The sequence below is a fragment of the Vombatus ursinus genome, unplaced genomic scaffold, assembly GCF_900497805.2.
Source record: "Vombatus ursinus unplaced genomic scaffold, bare-nosed wombat genome assembly UNPS02014868.1, whole genome shotgun sequence".
In the NCBI taxonomy this organism is placed as follows: domain Eukaryota; kingdom Metazoa; phylum Chordata; class Mammalia; order Diprotodontia; family Vombatidae; genus Vombatus; species Vombatus ursinus.
Genome location: NW_020954646.1, coordinates 236537 through 255572, shown reverse-complemented (window position 1 = coordinate 255572; position 19036 = coordinate 236537). Strand labels below are relative to the sequence as shown.

Here is a 19036-nt window from a genome sequence, read left to right as displayed (position 1 = left end):
ATTTTAGCAAAATAGCAGGACATAAAGTAAATCCAGATAAATCATCAGCATCCCTCTATATCACAAACAAAACCCTGCAAGAAGAGATATGAAGACATGCCCCATTTAAAATAACTTGACAGAATAAACTATTTGTTCTTCTCTGCCTATTCTGCCCAGGGAGTCTTCACATGTCTGGGGTAGACACCCCCTTAACTCGCCAAAGGTTTGAGACCCCTTGGTTACCATCAAACTGGTTTAGTCCATCTGCCAAAATGGTTTACCAGGGTCTGGCCACTGCTCATGCCACAGCTTCTTGGAGCCACAGATGAGAGTTGAGTGATAGGTGGACACCAAAAGTGGATGGACATCCCTAAAATAAATGAAATAAGGTGAAGACTCCAAGCAAAATCAGTTTATTAACAGTGATGCATATAATTGTTAACAAAGCAGGTCAGACAAGCACCCTCAGTAAGGCCAACAGCCCCAGTGGGAAGGAGAGGGTTTTCCTTATTGACACACAGCAAAGAAGAGGTATTGGGAAGGTGTGGAACACTACAACTGGCCATTCTAAGGAAGGTGGGCTGGCATTCTGGTGACTCTAATTGTGCCCCTTTCTGACAATTAAGCAATGTTAATTGTTTGAGGTAACCCCTCTGCATTCTGTAATCTTTGCTAAGGGATCAAAACTACCAGACTTGCTGTCTCCTTGGAAGAGATAAAACTCCCCTGATTGAACAAGGACAGTCAAGGACAGACAACATATCTTTTGATGGTACCAAGTTAACTTATGGGGCTTAAAGATAGTAAACAGATATCCTAAAGGTACTGAAGGAGCTACTGGCATGAGAGTTAACAACCTTTCTTTCAATTACACCTTTAAATTAACTCAGAGGGAAAGCTAAATTCCTGAGCTCAACTCAAGGACAAAGCAAGGTGGCTTCAGGCAGATGCAGACTTAATTATAAAATCAATGCAACGTAAAATCACTTATATTATAGAATCAATACAGGAAGCATCAATACAGTAGAAACTTGAAGTAATGTTGATTTTGATCTTCCCAGCACTAACCAGACCCAACCCTGCTTAGCTTCTGGCATCAGTTGGGGTTGAGTGCATTCAGGGTGATATGGCACTAGACATAGACACTTCACTGGAAGGTGATCAATTTTACCATTAGTAAATAGTACAACATGCCTGGCCAGAAAGAGGAAATTGAAAAGGAGTCTGGGAAAACCAATTACAAGTGTGGTCCATAGGGAATGAAAGAAATACAATGAAAAGGCATTTATTCAGTATTTCCTCTACTCTGTGCCAAGTTCTTGGGTACAAATGAAGACAGGAAGCTCCTTGCTCTCCAGGAGCTCACATTGTACCTGGAAGAAACAACATAAATAGGAGGGTTTCCCTGCAGGTGGATGGAATGTTGGGCCATTCTGTGCCCTTGGGCTGAGACCTACAGGACCAGGATGGGCATGTTGTTATAACCATGTCTGTCCCTCCTTCCTTTCATAGCAAATCTCTCTAACCATGGCAGGTAAAATTGTATTTTTGTTATTTAATGATTCTTGTTACTGCAATTCTCCAGCACCTCTGAATTGCTATAATGGGATTAAGAAAAAAAATAATGTCCCTTATTGGGAGCCCCCTCAGATGTTCTTCCTCTAGCTCTGTTGTTCATAAATTTAGCTCCATAAGGTCTGAACTGGTTTTCACCACATCAACTAATTTCTGGAAGGCCAATCTGATTTGATTTTGTCAAGTTTTACTAAATTATATTCTCATCACTAGCAGCCTTTATCAGCATTACTTAGAGAATCTGCACAAGTGACCTGGAACATGGATGCTGGTCAAAAGAGAGTGGGGGCATCTTGTTTGGAGGTGGAGCCCTTCCTTGGGCCAGTCATCTGAGGAACGACCTAACGGGACATGCACAGACACCTGAGAGGGGCACAGGAAGTGCTCCCCAGACACGTGAAGAAACAGATCATAGACACTGCCAGACTTGACACTCCTAAAGCCACAGCTACATTGGATATCTTGTTTTACCCTATTGTAATATTGTTTGTTTGATTAGGTCTCTCAGTGTTACGGACCCATTATGTATTCTGTGAGCTGTGCATCATTTCTGCTCTTACTGATACTACTTTGGGAATTGTTAGGAAATCCCAAGATGATTAGTTTCAAAAGGGAAAAATGCATGGTTAAATTTTGTATAAGCATAAAATAGAATGTTGAAAAAAAAATGTTGTCCCCCTCCACAAGGTTGCAAACAGAAAAAGGAGGCAATAGATTTGCAGATAAACTGCAGGATTGCATAAAAGGAGATATCTGGAGGGTCTTGAAAACAGGATAAAGAGAAGGCATTGAGTCAATGTTGTGTTAACTCAGGAATGATATTTGGTAAAGAGAAGAAGCCAGAGTTGTTTGTCCAAGAGTAGATAAATGAGGACTCTTTAGGGAACTTTGTAGAGTTTCACAAGCTACCTTCATGTACATATTCAGCCTACATCCATATATTCAGGTTACTGCCTGTGGTAATCATCAAAATTCTCATTAACTTGAAACAGTTTTTGTCTTCTGATTTTTGTGACCCAACACTTGTTATGTATTCCAAATTGGTGGAAATGACAAAAAGGAAACCAATGATAGTTTTTTTTTTATTTTGAAGTTCTCAAACACAAAAGGAGCACTTTATGTATACTCTAAATCAGAAAAAGAAGATTGCATAGGAAACGATTTCTATTATGTAGAAATTGGTTTTATTTTTGCACAATAAAAATTTCAATATGTTATTTACAAAGCTGTCCTGATTTTATTGGAAACTTCCTCTCTTCTATTAAAAAAAAATCACAAGTAATTACCTTCTTTTCCTTTTTTGGTGGGGGTTATGGTAGGGATCCAACCCTATTCCTGGTCTCCTTTCTACTGCCATTGTCTCCCATCCAAATTTGAAAAACAAACAATAAGTATTTGTAACGAAAGAACATAGTCGAGTACAAATCAATTCCCAGGTTGTCTGTTACCCAGATGTATTTTTTATTCAACACGCCAAATTTATCAGCTCTGAGTCAGGAGGCAGGTAGCACAGAGTCCTCTGGAATAGTGGTGGGTCATTACGGGAATCAGAGTCGTGACAGCTTTCAAAGTTACTGGTCTTTACGATAATTGCTGATTCTGTGGCATATTTGTATTCAAATCCACCCATATAACAACCTTTGTTCCACTCTTGCTCTATTCTAGGGCATGATACCTTAGTTTCAAGTTGTTATCACGAAAGAAGCTCCAAGAAATATTTCCATACACTTCAGCCCTTTTCCTCTTTCTTTGATTTAAGGGAATGTGCCCTCTAGTGCTATCACTGAGGCAAAAGGGGCACACGATGTAGTGACTCTGGGAGCTTCACCAACAGGGAATTGAATAATTTGCCTATTTCCTTTTTTTTTTTTGTTTGTTTTTTCTTGTGTAGAGGGCCAGCTCTGAGGAGTCCAGTTTGGGTTGAAGAGTGCAGGACAAAGCTTAAGTCTTGCCTGTTCTTACCCTCAAAGGCTCACATTCTCCGGATGATTCGCTCACCATTCTCCAATGCAAGGGGAGGTTCTGTAAACATTCTGACTGACCCTTAAGCCCTGATAACAGGCAGGAATGAACAATAGCAGTCACGTATGAGGGCTAAGGTTAGGGAGTGTCCCATGGGAATGACTCTTTGAAACTATGTAATTTTGCCTATATAAACTGTGACCCTCAGATGAATAAGCGGCTCCGTCTTCATTGACCCTCCTGGCCCACGTTTCTTCATTTCGCGCTCTCCCGTGAGGTGCCCCACTAGTTGGGGGCAACAAGTGGCGCCCGAACAGGGACCTGAAAGAAGGTGTGAAGGGAGCAGCTCTCTTGGCACTCCGGAAAAGAAAAAGAAAAACCTTGGCGGCCCAACGCTGTGGAAACAAGGTAAGAGAGGGACGGTCATGAAAGACAATCCTTTAGCAGTTTTACGGCTAAAAGGGGACACCAGGCTAAGTGAGTTATAGGGAAAGCAGAAATTCTCGGTACTAAGAGCGTAAGAAAATAGTTTCCCTTTGGAACAACTATGAGAGCATACTTTCGATTCTGACAGGCGTCCTTGGAATCGAGAGTATGGGACAATCACAAAGCGGAAGTAAAGACAGGGAATATTATTTACAACTTTTAAAGAAAATAGTCAAGGAAAGAGGTTTACTCATTACAAGCAATCAGTTACAGGAATTTTTAGATCGCGTAGAAACATGCTGCCCGTGGTTCCCACAAGAAGGAACAATAGATTTAGAAAAGTGGGAGACAGTAGGCAGACAAATGAGTGAATATTACAGGGAAGGAGGTCCAGGTGCATTTTCTCTATCTGCATTCTCGATATGGAATGTATTGAAAATATGTCTCACACCACCGGAGAATGTACCTTCAGCAACAAACATACTTAGGGTAGATACAGGGACAGGGACAGAGGAGGAAGAAGAAATGAGTCAGATGCTCAATGCACAGCTTGAAGTTATGGAGAGTGATGGGGAAGAGGTTATGTATACACGTCCCATTACACCCTCAGCCCTACCAAGACCCCAACCTTCTTATACATTCACCTCCTATAAAGAAGAAAAGGAGAAAGAGGAAAGCTTTGGTAAACATCAGAAAGACAAGATATTACAGTGTAGAGGACTATTAGAGGAGGCAACAAAAAGATCAGAGGAAAAGGGAGAAGAGGTGCCCATGGATTTCAAACTTGCTATTCCAAGGGGCATGATGTTTCCAGTATATGAGGAAGTTAATCCCAGTAACCCTGGAATTCTGACTAGGGAACACCGAAATTTTGAATTTAAGATCCTAAAAGAATTAAAACAATCATCCCTGGAATATGGACCTAATAGTGCAAACATTATTAGATCCCGTAGTTAACGCATCCCTAGCGCCACATAATTGGTATTCATTAGCAAAAACATGTCTTGATCCTGGAGACGACTTAATTTGTAAATCAGAATTTTTTGAACAATGCCAAGAGCAGGCGAAATAGAATACAAGAACAGGGATTCCTGTCTCTATGGAACAATTGACAGGAACAGGGATACATAACTGAATTACAAGAACAATTACAGTTTCCACTTATAGCATGTGAACAAATTATGAAAGCAGCTCGAGCAGCTTGGTTAAAAGTACTTGGAAAACAGGATAGAGGCAAATCTTTGACTCAAACAAAACAAGGCCCCCAAGAAACTTTCACAGATTTCTTAGTCCGGCTAACACAAGCCATTCAAAGGAGTGTTACCGATTCCACTGCGACACAGATACTCCTACAAAAATTAGCTAAAGAAAATGCTGACGCTGATTGTCAAAAGGCCTTACAGGGTGGAAAACCAAACATAACCATTACAGAAATGATTAAAAAATGTCAGCGTGTAGGAACCACACACTTTCAAGCCCAAGTTATTGCAGCAGCATTTAATGGTAATCATAACAGACAATGCATACTGAAATGTTTTAATTGTGGCAAGCCAGGTCATATGAGAAAGGAATGTAGAGCTCCCAAGAATACATCGCAACAACTTCCTAATACCCCCTGTCCAAAGTGTCAACGAGGCAATCTTTGGGCTTCCCAATGCAGATCCTCTACTAATATTAATGGGCACCCTTTAAACCCCAACATTTTTGTTGTTGTTTTTTGTTTTTTTGGCTAGGCAACGGGGTTAAGTGACTTGCCCAGGGTCACACAGCTAGTAAGCGTCAAGTGTCTGAGGGCAGATTTGAACTCAGGTCCTCCTGACTCCAAGGCTGGAGCTCTATCCACTGTGCTATCTAGCTGCCCTTAATTTGCCTATTTTCCCACAGTTCCTCCAACTCTGGTTATTTTTTTCCCTTGTCATCATTGCCAATTTACATGAGGGAGAGGTGCAACCTCAAAGATATTTTCGTTTACATTTATGTATTATTAGTGATTTTAAGCATATTTCCTTAAGCTTTTAAAAAACTTAATATTATTTTAAAATAAACAAATCTTTCTTTCTCCCTCTCTGACCTGCCATTTCACAGGTGTAAAGGAAAATAAAAAAAGACTCTCATAACAAACATGCAGTCAAGCAACATGAATTCCCTCTAATATTTGTTATTTCCATTTTCTTCTCGCCTTTACTAATCTGAGAGTCTTTCTGACTATTATTGATTTGCATCAGTGGTAACAGATGTAGAGCTTTTTTCCGTATTAGTGTTGATAGTTTTTATTTACTCCTTTGAAAATGACCTGTTCCCACTTTTGATCACAGGTCTATTGAGGAATGGCTCATTCTTATAAACCTGTATCCATTTTTTGAACCCTTCGGATGGGAGGTTTTTATCGGAAAGACTTGCTGCCCGTTTTTTTCTTGGTTAATAGCTTCTCTTTAGATTTAAGATGCGTTGGCTTTTTTACGTGACGAAAGTTGCCCATTCGATTTTCCGTGATCCCCCTGTGCCTTGTCTGGTGATGGGGTCTTCCCTACCCAGCATTGCAAAATGTATCTTCTTCATGGTTCAACGAATTTGTTTGAGGTGAACTTTTCATCTAACTCACATAAAAATTCGAAGCTAATCTGGTATAGAGTGTGAGATGCTGGTCTATGCCAAGTTTCTGCCAGACTGCTTTCCAGGTTTTCCTAGCATTTTGTAGTGATTAGTGAGTCCTGGCAATGTAGCTGGAGGTATTGGATTTATTGAACACAAGGTTAAAACACTAATTTTCTTTTTAAAAAGTTTTCTTTTATTTTACCTACAAATTGAGGCCTTCCCTATACCCCTGCCCCACCCATTCAGATGATAAGAAATATAATACCCTTCTACAAAATGTATTGCTACATTAGCCATGTTCTGGAAAAAAAAATCAAGAACAATAAAGAAAGGGGGAAAATGCTTCAATCTGCACTCTGAGTCTGTCAGTTCTCTCCCTGCACATGGACAGCATTTTTCATCGTGAGCCCTTTGGAGTTTGGGTGAGTCAGTTTATTGATCAGTTACTAAGTCTTTCACAGTTGATCATCATTACAACATTGTTACTACTGTGTACATTTTTCTTCTGTTCTGCTCACTCCACTTGGCATCTGTTCATATAAAGTCCTTGCAGGCTTTTTTGGAAACCACTCTTTTCATCATTTCTCAAAGCACAATAGTATTCCATTACATTCATATACCACAACTTGTTCAGCCATTCCCCAATTGATGGGCATCCTCTCAATTTCCACTTCTTTGCCCCAACAGAAAGAGCTGCTATAAATATTTTTGTACATGTGGGTTCTTTTCTTTTTTTTTTTTTTAATCTTCCTGGGGTATAGACCAAGTAGCAGTATTTCTGGGTCCAAAAGTATGCAGTTTTATAAACTTTTGGGCATATTTCTAAGTTGTTCTCCAGATTAGTTGGACTAGTTCACAACTCCACCAACAATACATACCTACCTTCCCACATACTGACCAGCATTTGTCATTTTTCATTTTCCATCATCTTAAAAATCTCATGGGTGTGAGGTGGTACCTCAGAGTTGTTTTCATTTGTATTTCTCTATTAGTAATTTAGGCCATTTTTCATATGACTATTAGATTTTTCTGAATAATGCCCATTCATATCCTTTGACTATTTATCAGTTGGGGAATATATAAATTTGGCTCAGTTCTCCACATATTTGAGAAATGAGATCTTCATCTGAGAAAGTTTACTAAAGTAAAAATTTCTTCTCAGTTTCCTAATTTTCTTCTAATTTGGACTTCATTGTTTTGGTTTGTACAAAAACTTTTAAATTTCATGTAATCAAAATTACCTATTTTATGTTTAATATGAATGTATATGCATAGCCTATATCAGATTGCATGCTGTCTTTGGGAGAGGGTAGGGGAGGGAGGGGGAGAAAATTTGGAACTCAAAATCTTTTGGAAGTGAAAGTTGAAAACTAAAGATTAATTAATTAATTAATTTTTAGAAATTGCCCATTTTATCTGCTGTCAACCTTTATCTCTTGTTTGGTCATGGGTTTTTTCTCTACCCAGAGATCTGACAGTTAGTTTCTTCCAGGCTCCTCTAATTTGCTTATGATGATCCATTTGTCTAAATCACATGCCCACCAGGGTGGATGTCTGCTACTTTTACTGCTAGGTCTATAGGCTTGTAAGTTTTTAGTGCTTCTAAAGTGATTTTGGAAAATCCAAAGATTCAGGGAAAGATCTGATCACTGGCCTCTTGGTATGTGCTCTGGTCCTAACAGAGGTAGTGAGAAGGCAAGCAATTTGATAGTTTATGCATGTGTAGTCATGCAAAACATATTTCCATATTAGTCATGTTGTGAAAGAAAACACATACCAAAAAAAAAACCCCACAAGAAACATAAAGTTTAATAAAGTATTCTCAGTGCATTAGGACTTCATCAGTTCTTTCTCAGGAGGTGGATACCACTTTTCATCATCTGCATTGTCGTGGATCCTTATATTGATGAGAATAGCTAAATCATTCAAAGTTGATCAACATTTGCTGCTACTGTGTACAATGTTCTCCTGGTTCTGCTCACTTCACTTTGCATCAGTTCCTGTAAGTCTTTCCTGGTTTTACAGAGAGCATCCTGCTTGTCATTTCTTATAACACAATAGGATTCCATCCCAACAATATACTAGAACTTATTCAGCCATTCCCCAGTTGATGGGCATTCTCTCAATTTCCAGTTCTTTGCCACCATCAGATGAGTTGCTGTGAATACTTTTGTTCATATTGGTCCTTTTTCTCTTTTGAAAAATCTATTGGGGATGCAGACCTAGTAGTGGTATTGCTGGGTCAAATGGTAAGCATTGATTTATAGCCCTTTGGGCATCATTCCAAATTGCTTGCTAGGATGGTTGAATTACTTCACAACTCCAACAATGCATTCATGTCCCAGTTTTCCCACATCCCCTCCAATATTTGTCATTTTCATTTTTTGTCATATTAGTCAATATTATATGTGTGAGGTGGTACCTCAGAGTTGTTTTAATTGGCATTTCTCAGGCTAGTTCTGAAAAATAAGCATCCTCCACACATTTTAATCTGCATTATTAACTTTTCCTCCTTCACTTAAGCTTAGACAATCAACAGGTCAAGCCCAGATTTTTGGATTTGTTGATTTCTGAAGTATAAATCCTCACACTGAACATTTAACAAGTGGCTATCTAGAGCAGGTTTGATGTGGCTCTAGCACATCCCTGAAGCAGGGACTTGTTTTTCCACCTTGTATTTGGATTCCCACAGCTTAGCTCAGTACCTAGCACAAAGTAAGACCTGAATCAGTGCTCTATCTATAGCACCCTCCTCATAGGCTGTTAGGTTCAAACGATATAATATTTGTAACAAGTATTTAGCACAGCACATGGCATACAGTAGGCATTTAATGAATGCTCATTTCCTTCCTTCTTTCCCATCTGTCTAGTTATCATTTGTCCATCTAGCTACCTCTCTCCCTCCCTCCCTCTCTTCTCTTCCCTTCCCTCCTCTCCTCTCCTCCTCCTCCCCCTCCTCTGTTTCATACAAACACATACACACAAACTATTGAAATAGTCTTCGAATTGGTCTCCTTGCCTTAACTGTCTTCCCACTCCAACCTATCACCTGCCAAAATTATTTTCTTTAAGAGCAGATTGAACCATATTAGTCTTCAATTAAATAAACCTCAATGGTTCCCTATAACCTTCAGGACCAAATGTAAAGTCATTTCTATGGATATTTAAAGCCCTTAACAACCTAGACCCTTCCTACCTTTTTTTTTCCCCAGAGTTCAAACGCCTTACTGCTCTCCATGCAATTTGTAATCTAACTACACTGAACAATGTTGGGAGGGCAGCTAGGAGATACAGCAGGTAGAGCATAGGCCCTGGAGTTAAGAAGACCTGATTTCAAGTCTGGTATCAGACACTTGGTAGCTATGTGACCCTGGGCAAGTCACTTAACCCTTTTTGTCTCAGTGCCTCATCTGTTAAAAAAAATGAGCTGGAGAAGGAAATGAATCACTTCAGGACCTTTGCCAAGAAAACCCCGAATGGGGTCACAAAAAGGCAGACAGAACTGAAAAATGACTGAACAATAACAATCAATAATGAATTAGAGCATTATTTCATATGACTATAGATTTGATTTGTTCATCTGAAAACTGCCTATTTATAATGTTTGACCATTTATCAATTGGGGAATGACTTGTATTCTTATAGATTTGACTCAGTTCTCTATACATTTGAGAAATAAGACTTTTATTAGAGAAACTTGTAAGAAAAAATTCAGTTGATTGCTGTGTAATTTTTCTCCATACCATTTTCCCATTTATCCTTCTCTCTCCTTTGACCTTGCCTTTCCTCAAAAGTGTTTTGCTTCTGACCACCTCCTCCCCTAGTCTGCCCTCCCTTCTATCAGCCTCCACCCCTTCTTTTAATCCTTTCTCCTCCTTCTTTCAAGGGCAAGATAAATTTCTATACCCAATTGAATGTATGCTATTCTCTCTGAGCCAATTTTAATTAGAGTAAGATTCAAGCATTCTCCTCCCCTTTCCCCCATGTTCCCCTCTACTGTAAAAGCTCTTTTATGTGAGATAGTTTACCCCCATTCTACCTCTCCCCCCTTCTCCCAATGCATCCCTCTTTGTAATCCCTTAATTTTATTTTTTCTAGATATCATGCCATCATAGTCAACTCACAGCCATGCCATCTGTGTATATACCTTCTAACTGCCCTAATAATGAGAAAGTTCTTAGGAGTTACAAGTATCATCTTCCCATGTAGAAATGTAAATAGTTTAACCTTATTGAATCCCTTGTAATTTCTTTCCTTTTTACTTTTTTAATGCTTCTTTTAAGTCTTATATTTGAGAGTCAAATTTTCTATTCAGTCCTGATCTTTTCATTGGAAATACTTGAAAGTCCTCTATTTCATTAATTATCCATTTTCTCCTGGAAGAATCATACTTACTTTTGCTGGGGTGATTTTTGCTTGTAAATCTAGCTCCTTTGCCCTCTGAAATATCATATCCCAAGCCCTCTGATCCTTTAATATAAAAGTTGCCAAATTTTGTGTGATCCTGACTATGGCTTCATGATATTTCAACTGTTTCTTTCTGGCTGCTTGCAATATTTCCTCCTTAATCTGGGAGCTCTGCAATTTGGCTATAACATTCCTAAAATCTTCCCTTTGGGATCTCTTTCAGGATGTGATGCCTTTAATTTCTAATTTAATCTCTAGTTCTGGGATAACAGGGAAGTTTTCCTTGGTAATTTCTTGAAAGATGATGGCTTGACTCTCTTTTTCTTCATGGCTTTCAGGTATCCCAATAATTCTTAAATTATCTCTCCTAGATCTATTTTCTAGGTCAGTTGTCTTTCTGATTAGATATTTCACATTTTCTGCTATTATATCATTCCTTTGATTTTGTTTTATTGTTTCTTGATGTCTCATGGAGTCATTAGCTTCCACTTGCCCAATTCTAATTTTTAAGTAATCTATTTTCATTAGTGAGCTTTTGTGCCTCCTTTTCCATTTCACCAATTACACTTTTTGAGTTCTTTTCTTCAGTGAATTTTTGTACATGATTTTCCATTTAGCCAATTTTGCCTTTTAAAGGAGTTCTTCTCTTCAGTTGGATTTTTGTGCCTCCTTTAACTTTTGGCCTATTTGTCGTTGTTTTTTTTAACTCTCGAGGTTTTATTTCATTTATAATAATAGATATTTTTCAATTCTTTAGCTCATTGTAAAGGATTAAAATAATGAAGATAATTTTTATTAAAAATTGAGTGTTATAATTATTTTTGTTGGCAAAATTTGTCACAACATTTCAAAACTAACATCAGAGTTGTTCAAGGCCACTAATTTTGCTTTCATCTTACATTATTTTTCCTCTACAAACTATATTTTATTGATGTTTTTAAAATATTTTCCTTTGTTACATATAAAAACAATTTTAAAATTCATTTTTAAAAAGTTTTAAGTTCCAAATTCTATACCTCCTCCCCTGCATTCCCTCCTCCCTGTGATAGTAATCAATCTGAGGTAGGTTATACATGTGTAAGCTTGTAAAACATATTTCCACATTAGTCATTTTGTGGAAGAAAACTCAAAACCAAGGAAGGAAGGGAGGAAGAAGAACATAGTATGCTTCATTCTGTATTCAGATGCCATCAGTTCTTTCTTGGGAGGCAGATAACATTTCTCATGAGTCCTTTGGGATTGTCTTGGATTACTGTATTGCTGAGAATAGATAAATCATTCATAGTTGTTCATTGTACAATATTCTTGTTACTATGTACACTGTTCTCCTGGTTCTGCTCACTTCACTCAGCATCAGTTCATGCAAGTCCAGGTTTTTCTAAAGTCATCCTGCTCATCATTTCTTATAGCACAATAATATTCCATTATGATCATATACCACAACTTGTTTAGCCATTCCCCAATTGATGGACATCCCCTTCATTTTCAATTCTTTGCCACCACAAAAAGAGCTACTATAAATATTTTTGTACAAATAATCCTTCCTGGACTTTTGATGAAAAATGCTATCCATCCTCAGAGAAAGAACTGATGGTGCTGAATGCAGATTGAAACATATTGTTTTAACTTTATTTTTTTGAGGTTTTTCTTTCACAACATGACTATTATGGAAATGTTTTGCATGACTATACATGTATAACCTATATTGAATTGCTTGCCTTTTCAATGGAGGGGGAGAGGAAGGGAGAGAATTTGAAACACAAAGTTTTAAAAACCAATGTTAAAACTTGTTTTTACCACTGGCCTTGGAGTTAGGAGGACCTGAGTTCAAATGTGGCCTCAGACATATAACACTCACTAGCTGTGTGACTCTGGGCAAGTCACTTAACCCCAATTGCCTCACCAAAAACAAGAACAAAAACAAAAACAAAACAAAACAAAAAAACTTGTTTTTACATGTAACTGGGGAAACATAAAATACTAAATTAAAACAAAAAAAAATTACAAATAGTCCTTCCCTCCCCCTCATTTTTACTCTTTTGGATATAGAACTAATAACAATGTTGCTGGGTCAAAAGGTATGCACACTTTAATAGCCCTTTGAGCATAATAACAAATTCCAAATGCTTGGATCAGTTCAGAACTCAACCAACAATGCATTAGTGTCCCAATTTTCCCACATCCCCTCCAACATTTGTCATTTTCCTTTTTTGTAATATTAGCAAATCTGATAAGTGTGAGTTTATACTTCAAACTTGTTTTCATTTGCATTTCTCTATTCAATAGTGATGTAGAGTATTTTCACATAAGTATGTATAAGTTTGATTACTTTGTCTGAAAACTACCTAGTCATATCCTATTCTATTTTTAGAGGTGTTACTTTCATCAGTATTTTTTGTGTCTCCTTTACCAAGTTGTTGACTCTTTTATTCATGATTGTCTTCTATCACTCTCATTTCTTTTCCTAATTTTTTTTTGTCTACCTCTCTTATTTGATTTTTTAAAAAAAAATTTACATCTTCAGTGAATTATTATTATTATTTTTTTGTCCTGAGGCCAATTCACATTTTTCTTTGTGGCTTTGGATGTAGCAGTTTTTACTTTGCCATTCTTCTTCTGAGTTCATGTTTAAATCTTCTCTGCCTCCATAGTAACTTTCTATGGTTAGGTTCTTTTTTTCATTGTTTCCTCATTTTCCCAGCCTATTTCTTGACTTTCAATTTTATGTTAAAATTGGGCTCTGTTCCTGGGGGGCAGGAGGAACTGTCCCAAGCTTTAGGTTTGTCTTCCTGCTATCTTCAGAGCTAGTTCTGGTGGTCTGTAAGTTTTCAATTCTTCCAGGGTGGTATGACCTAAAGAAAGGTGTGTTTACTACTCTACTGGCATATGCTCTTGTCTTTAAGTGACCACAAACATTCTTTTCAGCCCGGGAACAATGACTAGGGTCCCCACTCCCCTACAGCTGCAGTCTCTAGTGTGCTAGCACTCTTTCTCATCCTGGGACAGCAAACCTGGACAATGCAACAGAGTCCTGCACCCAGTGGCAGCAAAGGGTACCCTTCTGATCAGGTGTTCTACACACTTACCACATGTGGGCTGAGAGCTTCTGAAGTCACTGTTGGCCTGCTGATTCAGTTGGCCTTGAGACTTGCAGTTGGCTTGCTGGGGCACAACCTGCACTGGGGTGCACTCCACTCTCACCCAGTGAGACAGATCTTTCCCGCCAACCTTCTAAGTTGTCTGAACTGGAAAATTATTTTGCTACTTCCTTTTGTTGGTGATGCCGCTTCAGAATTTGTCTTGAGAAATTATTTTAAAGTCATTTGGAGGGGGATTTGGAGAAGATCAGGTGACTCCTTGCCTTTACTCTGTCATCTTGGCTCCACCCCTTAGTATATAAATTGTACAGATAGCAAGAACTAAGGCATTAAAAGGTTAAATGATTTGCCCAGGTTCACACATATAGTAAGTTTCAGAGACTGAGTTTGAACTCAGGTCATATAGCTTCAGGAGCAGCACTCTATTCACTGTGCCACCTACCAGCCAAAAGAAATCATTACAGAAATAAGTGTCCTACAGTTACCAAAATATTTATACCAGAATTTTTTATGTCAACAAAGAGCAGGAAACAAGACCATATTAATTGACTGGGAAATGGCTGATGAAGTTATGGTATTTGCTATGAAATATTATTGAGGAGTACTGAAAAAAACAATAGTACCTCAGAGCAAAACTCATTACATTTATAAGGCTTTATATACAGTATGAAATTTGGGATATCTAATTAGGACTGTGCTCAAGCAACAGGTCATCTCTTGTTAATTAGATCTATAAGTTTTATCTCTAGTATAATTTCTCCAAGGTACGGTCAAGTATGACCTCCACATCAAGGCTTTCCCACAATTATTGCTTTTATAAGTCTTCTTTCCAGTGTGAATATTCTGATGTCTAGAGATCTCTATGTTTCAGCAAAAGACATGTCCCAATTGAGCACATTCGTAAAGTTTCTCTCCACTGTGAATGGTCAGATGCAAAGTAAGAGATGATCTCTAACTAAAGGTCTTCCCACATTGAGTGCAAATTCAGTTTGTCCCCAGAATAAATTTTCTGATATCTAACAAGCTCTATACTCCATTTGAATGCCTTTCCTCATAAATTACAGTGATAAGTTTATATCTAATATGAATTTTTCCATGGGAAATCAGGGATGATTGTTGCTGGAAGATCTTAAGCACACTGATTACATTCATAAGGTTTCTCTCCAGTGTGGCTTCTCAGATGTACGGCAAGACTGGAGGTGCATCTGAAAGTCTTTCCACTCCGATTACATTTTTAAGGTTTCTTTCCTGTGAATCCTCTGATGTACAACAAGACTGACACTCTGTCTGAAAGTCTTTCCACATCGATAACATTCATAAGGTTTTTCTCCAGTGTGGATTCTCTGGTGTAGTGCAAAACTGGAGTGGTATGTGAAAGTCTTGCCACATTGGTTACATGTATAAGGTTTCTCTCCAGTGTGGAGTCTCTTATGTTGAGCAAGATTGGAGCTCTGTGTGAAAGCCTTTCCACATTCATTACATTCATAAGGTTTCTCTCCAGTGTGGATTCTCTGATGATTAGCAAGACTAGAGCTGTGTCTAAAAGTCTTTCCACACTGATTACATTTAAAAGGTTTCTCACCAGTGTGGATTCTCTGATGTTCGGCAAGATTGGATTTCTGTCTGAAAGTCTTTCCACACTGATTGCATTCATAACATTTCTCTTTGGTGTGACTTCTCTGATGTACAACAAAGGATGACTTTTCATTGAAAACTTCACCACATTCACGACACTCAAGGGATTTCTCTTTAGTATGAATTCTCTGATGGGAAGTAAGGGAGGACTGTCTCTCAAAGGCCTTTCCACATTGCATACAATTATGTAGCTTTTCGCTAGTATGACATTTCTGATGCTGAATAAATGATAACTGTCCTTTAAAGGCTCTCCCACATTCATTGCAGTCATAATGTTTCTTTCCATGGTCAATGAGCTTTGAATTACTGCTGAAGGCCTTCTCACCTTCATTATGTGTATAAAGCATTTCTCCACTATGACTTTTCTGAGATCTAATTAGGTCTGAATTCAAGCTGAAGGCCATCTCACATTGATAAGCTTGCACTTCAGGAGGCTTCTCACGAGACTCAACAAGGTCTACCTGTCCAGTAGAGCATTCCCTACATCTACTATCCTGAGAACAGATGGAATAGTGTCTGAAACTCCTTCCATCTTTATCAAATTCACAGTGACTCTTTTGTTTTTTGTCAATCTTGATATCAGAATCACAGATTTCTCTCAAATTGAGATTACAGTAATTACCACTCATGAATCTTTGCTGTTGTGATTCTTCCAAAGAAATGCTCAGCTTTGCAGCAGCCTTCCTCATTTCAAGCCTACTCTCTCCATCTAAAGTAAACAAAGAAACAAACAAACAATATATATATATATATATACATATAGTGACACATACACATATACACAAATATATCCTCTTCCTCCACTGACAGAAAGTAACTGATTTGTAATCTGTTTCCTTAGTGAAAGAGAAGAGTCTTCAAACTTAGATGGGCAGAATCAATCATTTGAAAATGACTTTAGCTCACATCCCCAGGGTGATTTAACTTCCACAGAAGTTTAAAAACAATAACACTGGATCCTCACAACAAACCTGAGACACAGGGAGGCCCAGCATCCCCATTACAGGTCATGAGCTCAAAATGGCTGAATGGGCTGACCAACATCCCTGCAGCTGAGATCAGCATTCAAACTCTGTGACTGGGCATGCTCTGTCCTTAGTACTGGACAGCCTTTCTCCATTGCCCTTTTTTTTTATGAAGTAAAACTCTTATTATTGCATGTTCACTTGTTTGTACTTGGAGATGTGTATACAGACTTTTGTGTAAGCAGTCATTTAAATAAGTACCCAGTGGAAGACACTTGGCATGTCTGTAATATCATTTTGGAGGTACTGCTGCACAAATATAAGCTAATGCCCAATGATCAGTATGAGAAATGTATTGTAACAAATTAATTTATTTAAGTTTGGACATTTTTGAAATACAAATTTGGCTGGATGTTTTAAATTCCTGTCACGTTATGTAGATTTATTGTGCTTGCTAAAAATAGTGATTACTGTTTTGCTTTCAGCTGTTTGAAAAATAATGTCTTTGGGAAAGCATGGCTAAGTTCCCTGGTTGTAGGGAGTAGACCATTGTCTCACCCTGGGATGGAAGGCGATCAGTGCCAAGCACAAGGGCTCAGAAATGATCCCTGATGCAATCAGGTCCAACCCAGACTTCTAGCGAGTATTTCCTTTCCTAATGACCGTATATCCCTCTAAGTCACTGCCCTTCAGTGGCTGTGTCGGCACAGCTGGGGGATTCCCAGAGGTTAAGATTCTGGTTCTCTGCATTGACTATAGGTGCCATACTTTTGGTGTAAGGATGCCTTTAAGCAGAGAAGTCGTAGATCTTTGCCTGAGGTTCAGATAAGGCACACAGCTCCTAAGAGCCAGTGGCAGGATTTGAATGCATGTCTTCTTCCAATCATGTCTCATACTCTGCACAGTCAGACAAGCAGCCTAAGGTTGGGGTGTGTAGTCCAGTCACACAGATACTACAGGTTCATCAAGGGGTGCTTCCTGCCGCACAGGACACTGTGAAGGGCAGGAAATCTCAGTGGTGGGGGGTGTTTCTGAGACCCTCATCCTCTCCCAGAGCTGGTCTATTAGCTGCTGGTCTTCACAGCAACACCCCCAACCACTAAGGCCCCCAGACCTCCAGAGACCTCTCAGAGTTAAGAACCCTCCAGTCCCAGGAGGCGTCTGACTCCCCAGCCCAACGTCTCCTCTCTCCACACTCCTTTGCTGGAATGCCATCATACTTTCAATCCTTTTTTCAAATGCCAATTGTTGATCCTTGTTACTGGGTCTCGGTTCTTTCTGTTTCTCTTTATTGACAAGGGCTGGTGCATCACCGTAGTCATCCTTTGTAAATTTCACATGCTAAGTAACAGTAATGTTGTTGTGTACTAATTTTCAATATTGTATCCAACTTTTCTCATATTGTATTCAGATCTACAAATGTTCCATTTGTGACATATATACAGAATATTATTTCACTGCCTATCATGTCTATGAACGTAGGTGAATTCCCTTTGTGATCCCATTTACTCCTTCTCTTCTCATGTCTAAGATCACATCATGATGGCCAACCTTGGTTTCTGTATTCACCTGAAGCAAATTATATTCTGTTCTGGCCCCTCACTTTTTTAGGATAACCATTATCTATTTATTTTTTAAAATTTATCCTTCAATGTCTCTGCTCCCCAATTAAAAGAAGAGAAAAAGAAAAACCTTCTGATTACCACAATAAAAAAATCCATTTATTTCCCACGTGTAAATATATTATGTTTTATAGTGCAGACAGACCTAAAGTCTGTCACCCTTCTGTCAGGGAGTGGACAGCATGCCTCATTATTGGGCCCATTGCAGTCCTAGCCATTTTGTAGCTGACAAATCCTTTAGGACTTCACAATAATGGTCTAAGAGGTTTGAGCTAAAAATTCTTTAATGGATCCTTAGCAGAAAATAATTGCCCAATTTTGTTATGAAAATATTTAAATAAAAATAAAGTAAAGATATATACGTATTTTCCTCTGGAACGACTAATATGTACATGTTTCAAGCACATTAGTTTTCTTTCTGCAGTGATTCCAAACCCTCACGATCAGGCACACAGTGTTTTTCAAGTTCATGTAATGATTACATCAAACTCTGACCGCTTCTAAGTGCCACATGTTCCTTCAGGTTCTCATCCTGACAATCAGATTGCATCCCAAGAGCCAGAAAGGTCTGAAATCCAAGTGCAAACTGATTCCCAGTGGATGGTCACAGGCATGCACCTGTGGTCGCTTGCTTTCTGTCCCTCACCAGAGTGGCTCCTTCACTCCCAGGTGACCTTGTAAGCACATCTCATCAGCAGGGTAACCACCAGATCAAGATGTCGCCTCTGTGCACAGATGGCAGGCTCTTTGGAAACCAGGAGCACATTAC

General features: G+C 38.6%; 1 protein-coding gene across 1 annotated transcript; it reads right to left on the bottom strand.

Annotated features, from left to right (window-relative positions):
• Nucleotides 1-3416: 3416 nt before the first annotated feature.
• On the bottom strand, nt 3417-16385 carry LOC114028039 (zinc finger protein 239-like). The gene is made up of 2 exons (XM_027842229.1): nt 14034-16385; nt 3417-3914 (listed from the first exon to the last, which is right to left on the bottom strand). The coding sequence occupies exon 1, from the start codon at nt 16367-16369 to the stop codon at nt 15272-15274; it is 1098 nt and encodes a 365-aa protein (XP_027698030.1). The 5' UTR covers nt 16370-16385; the 3' UTR covers nt 3417-3914; nt 14034-15271.
• Nucleotides 16386-19036: the final 2651 nt, after the last annotated feature.

What these genes read in the sequence shown, in the direction of transcription:
- LOC114028039 (XM_027842229.1), bottom strand. Translation starts at nt 16,369, where the DNA reads ATGAGGAAGGCTGCTGCAAAGCTGAGCATTTCTTTGGAAGAATCACAA.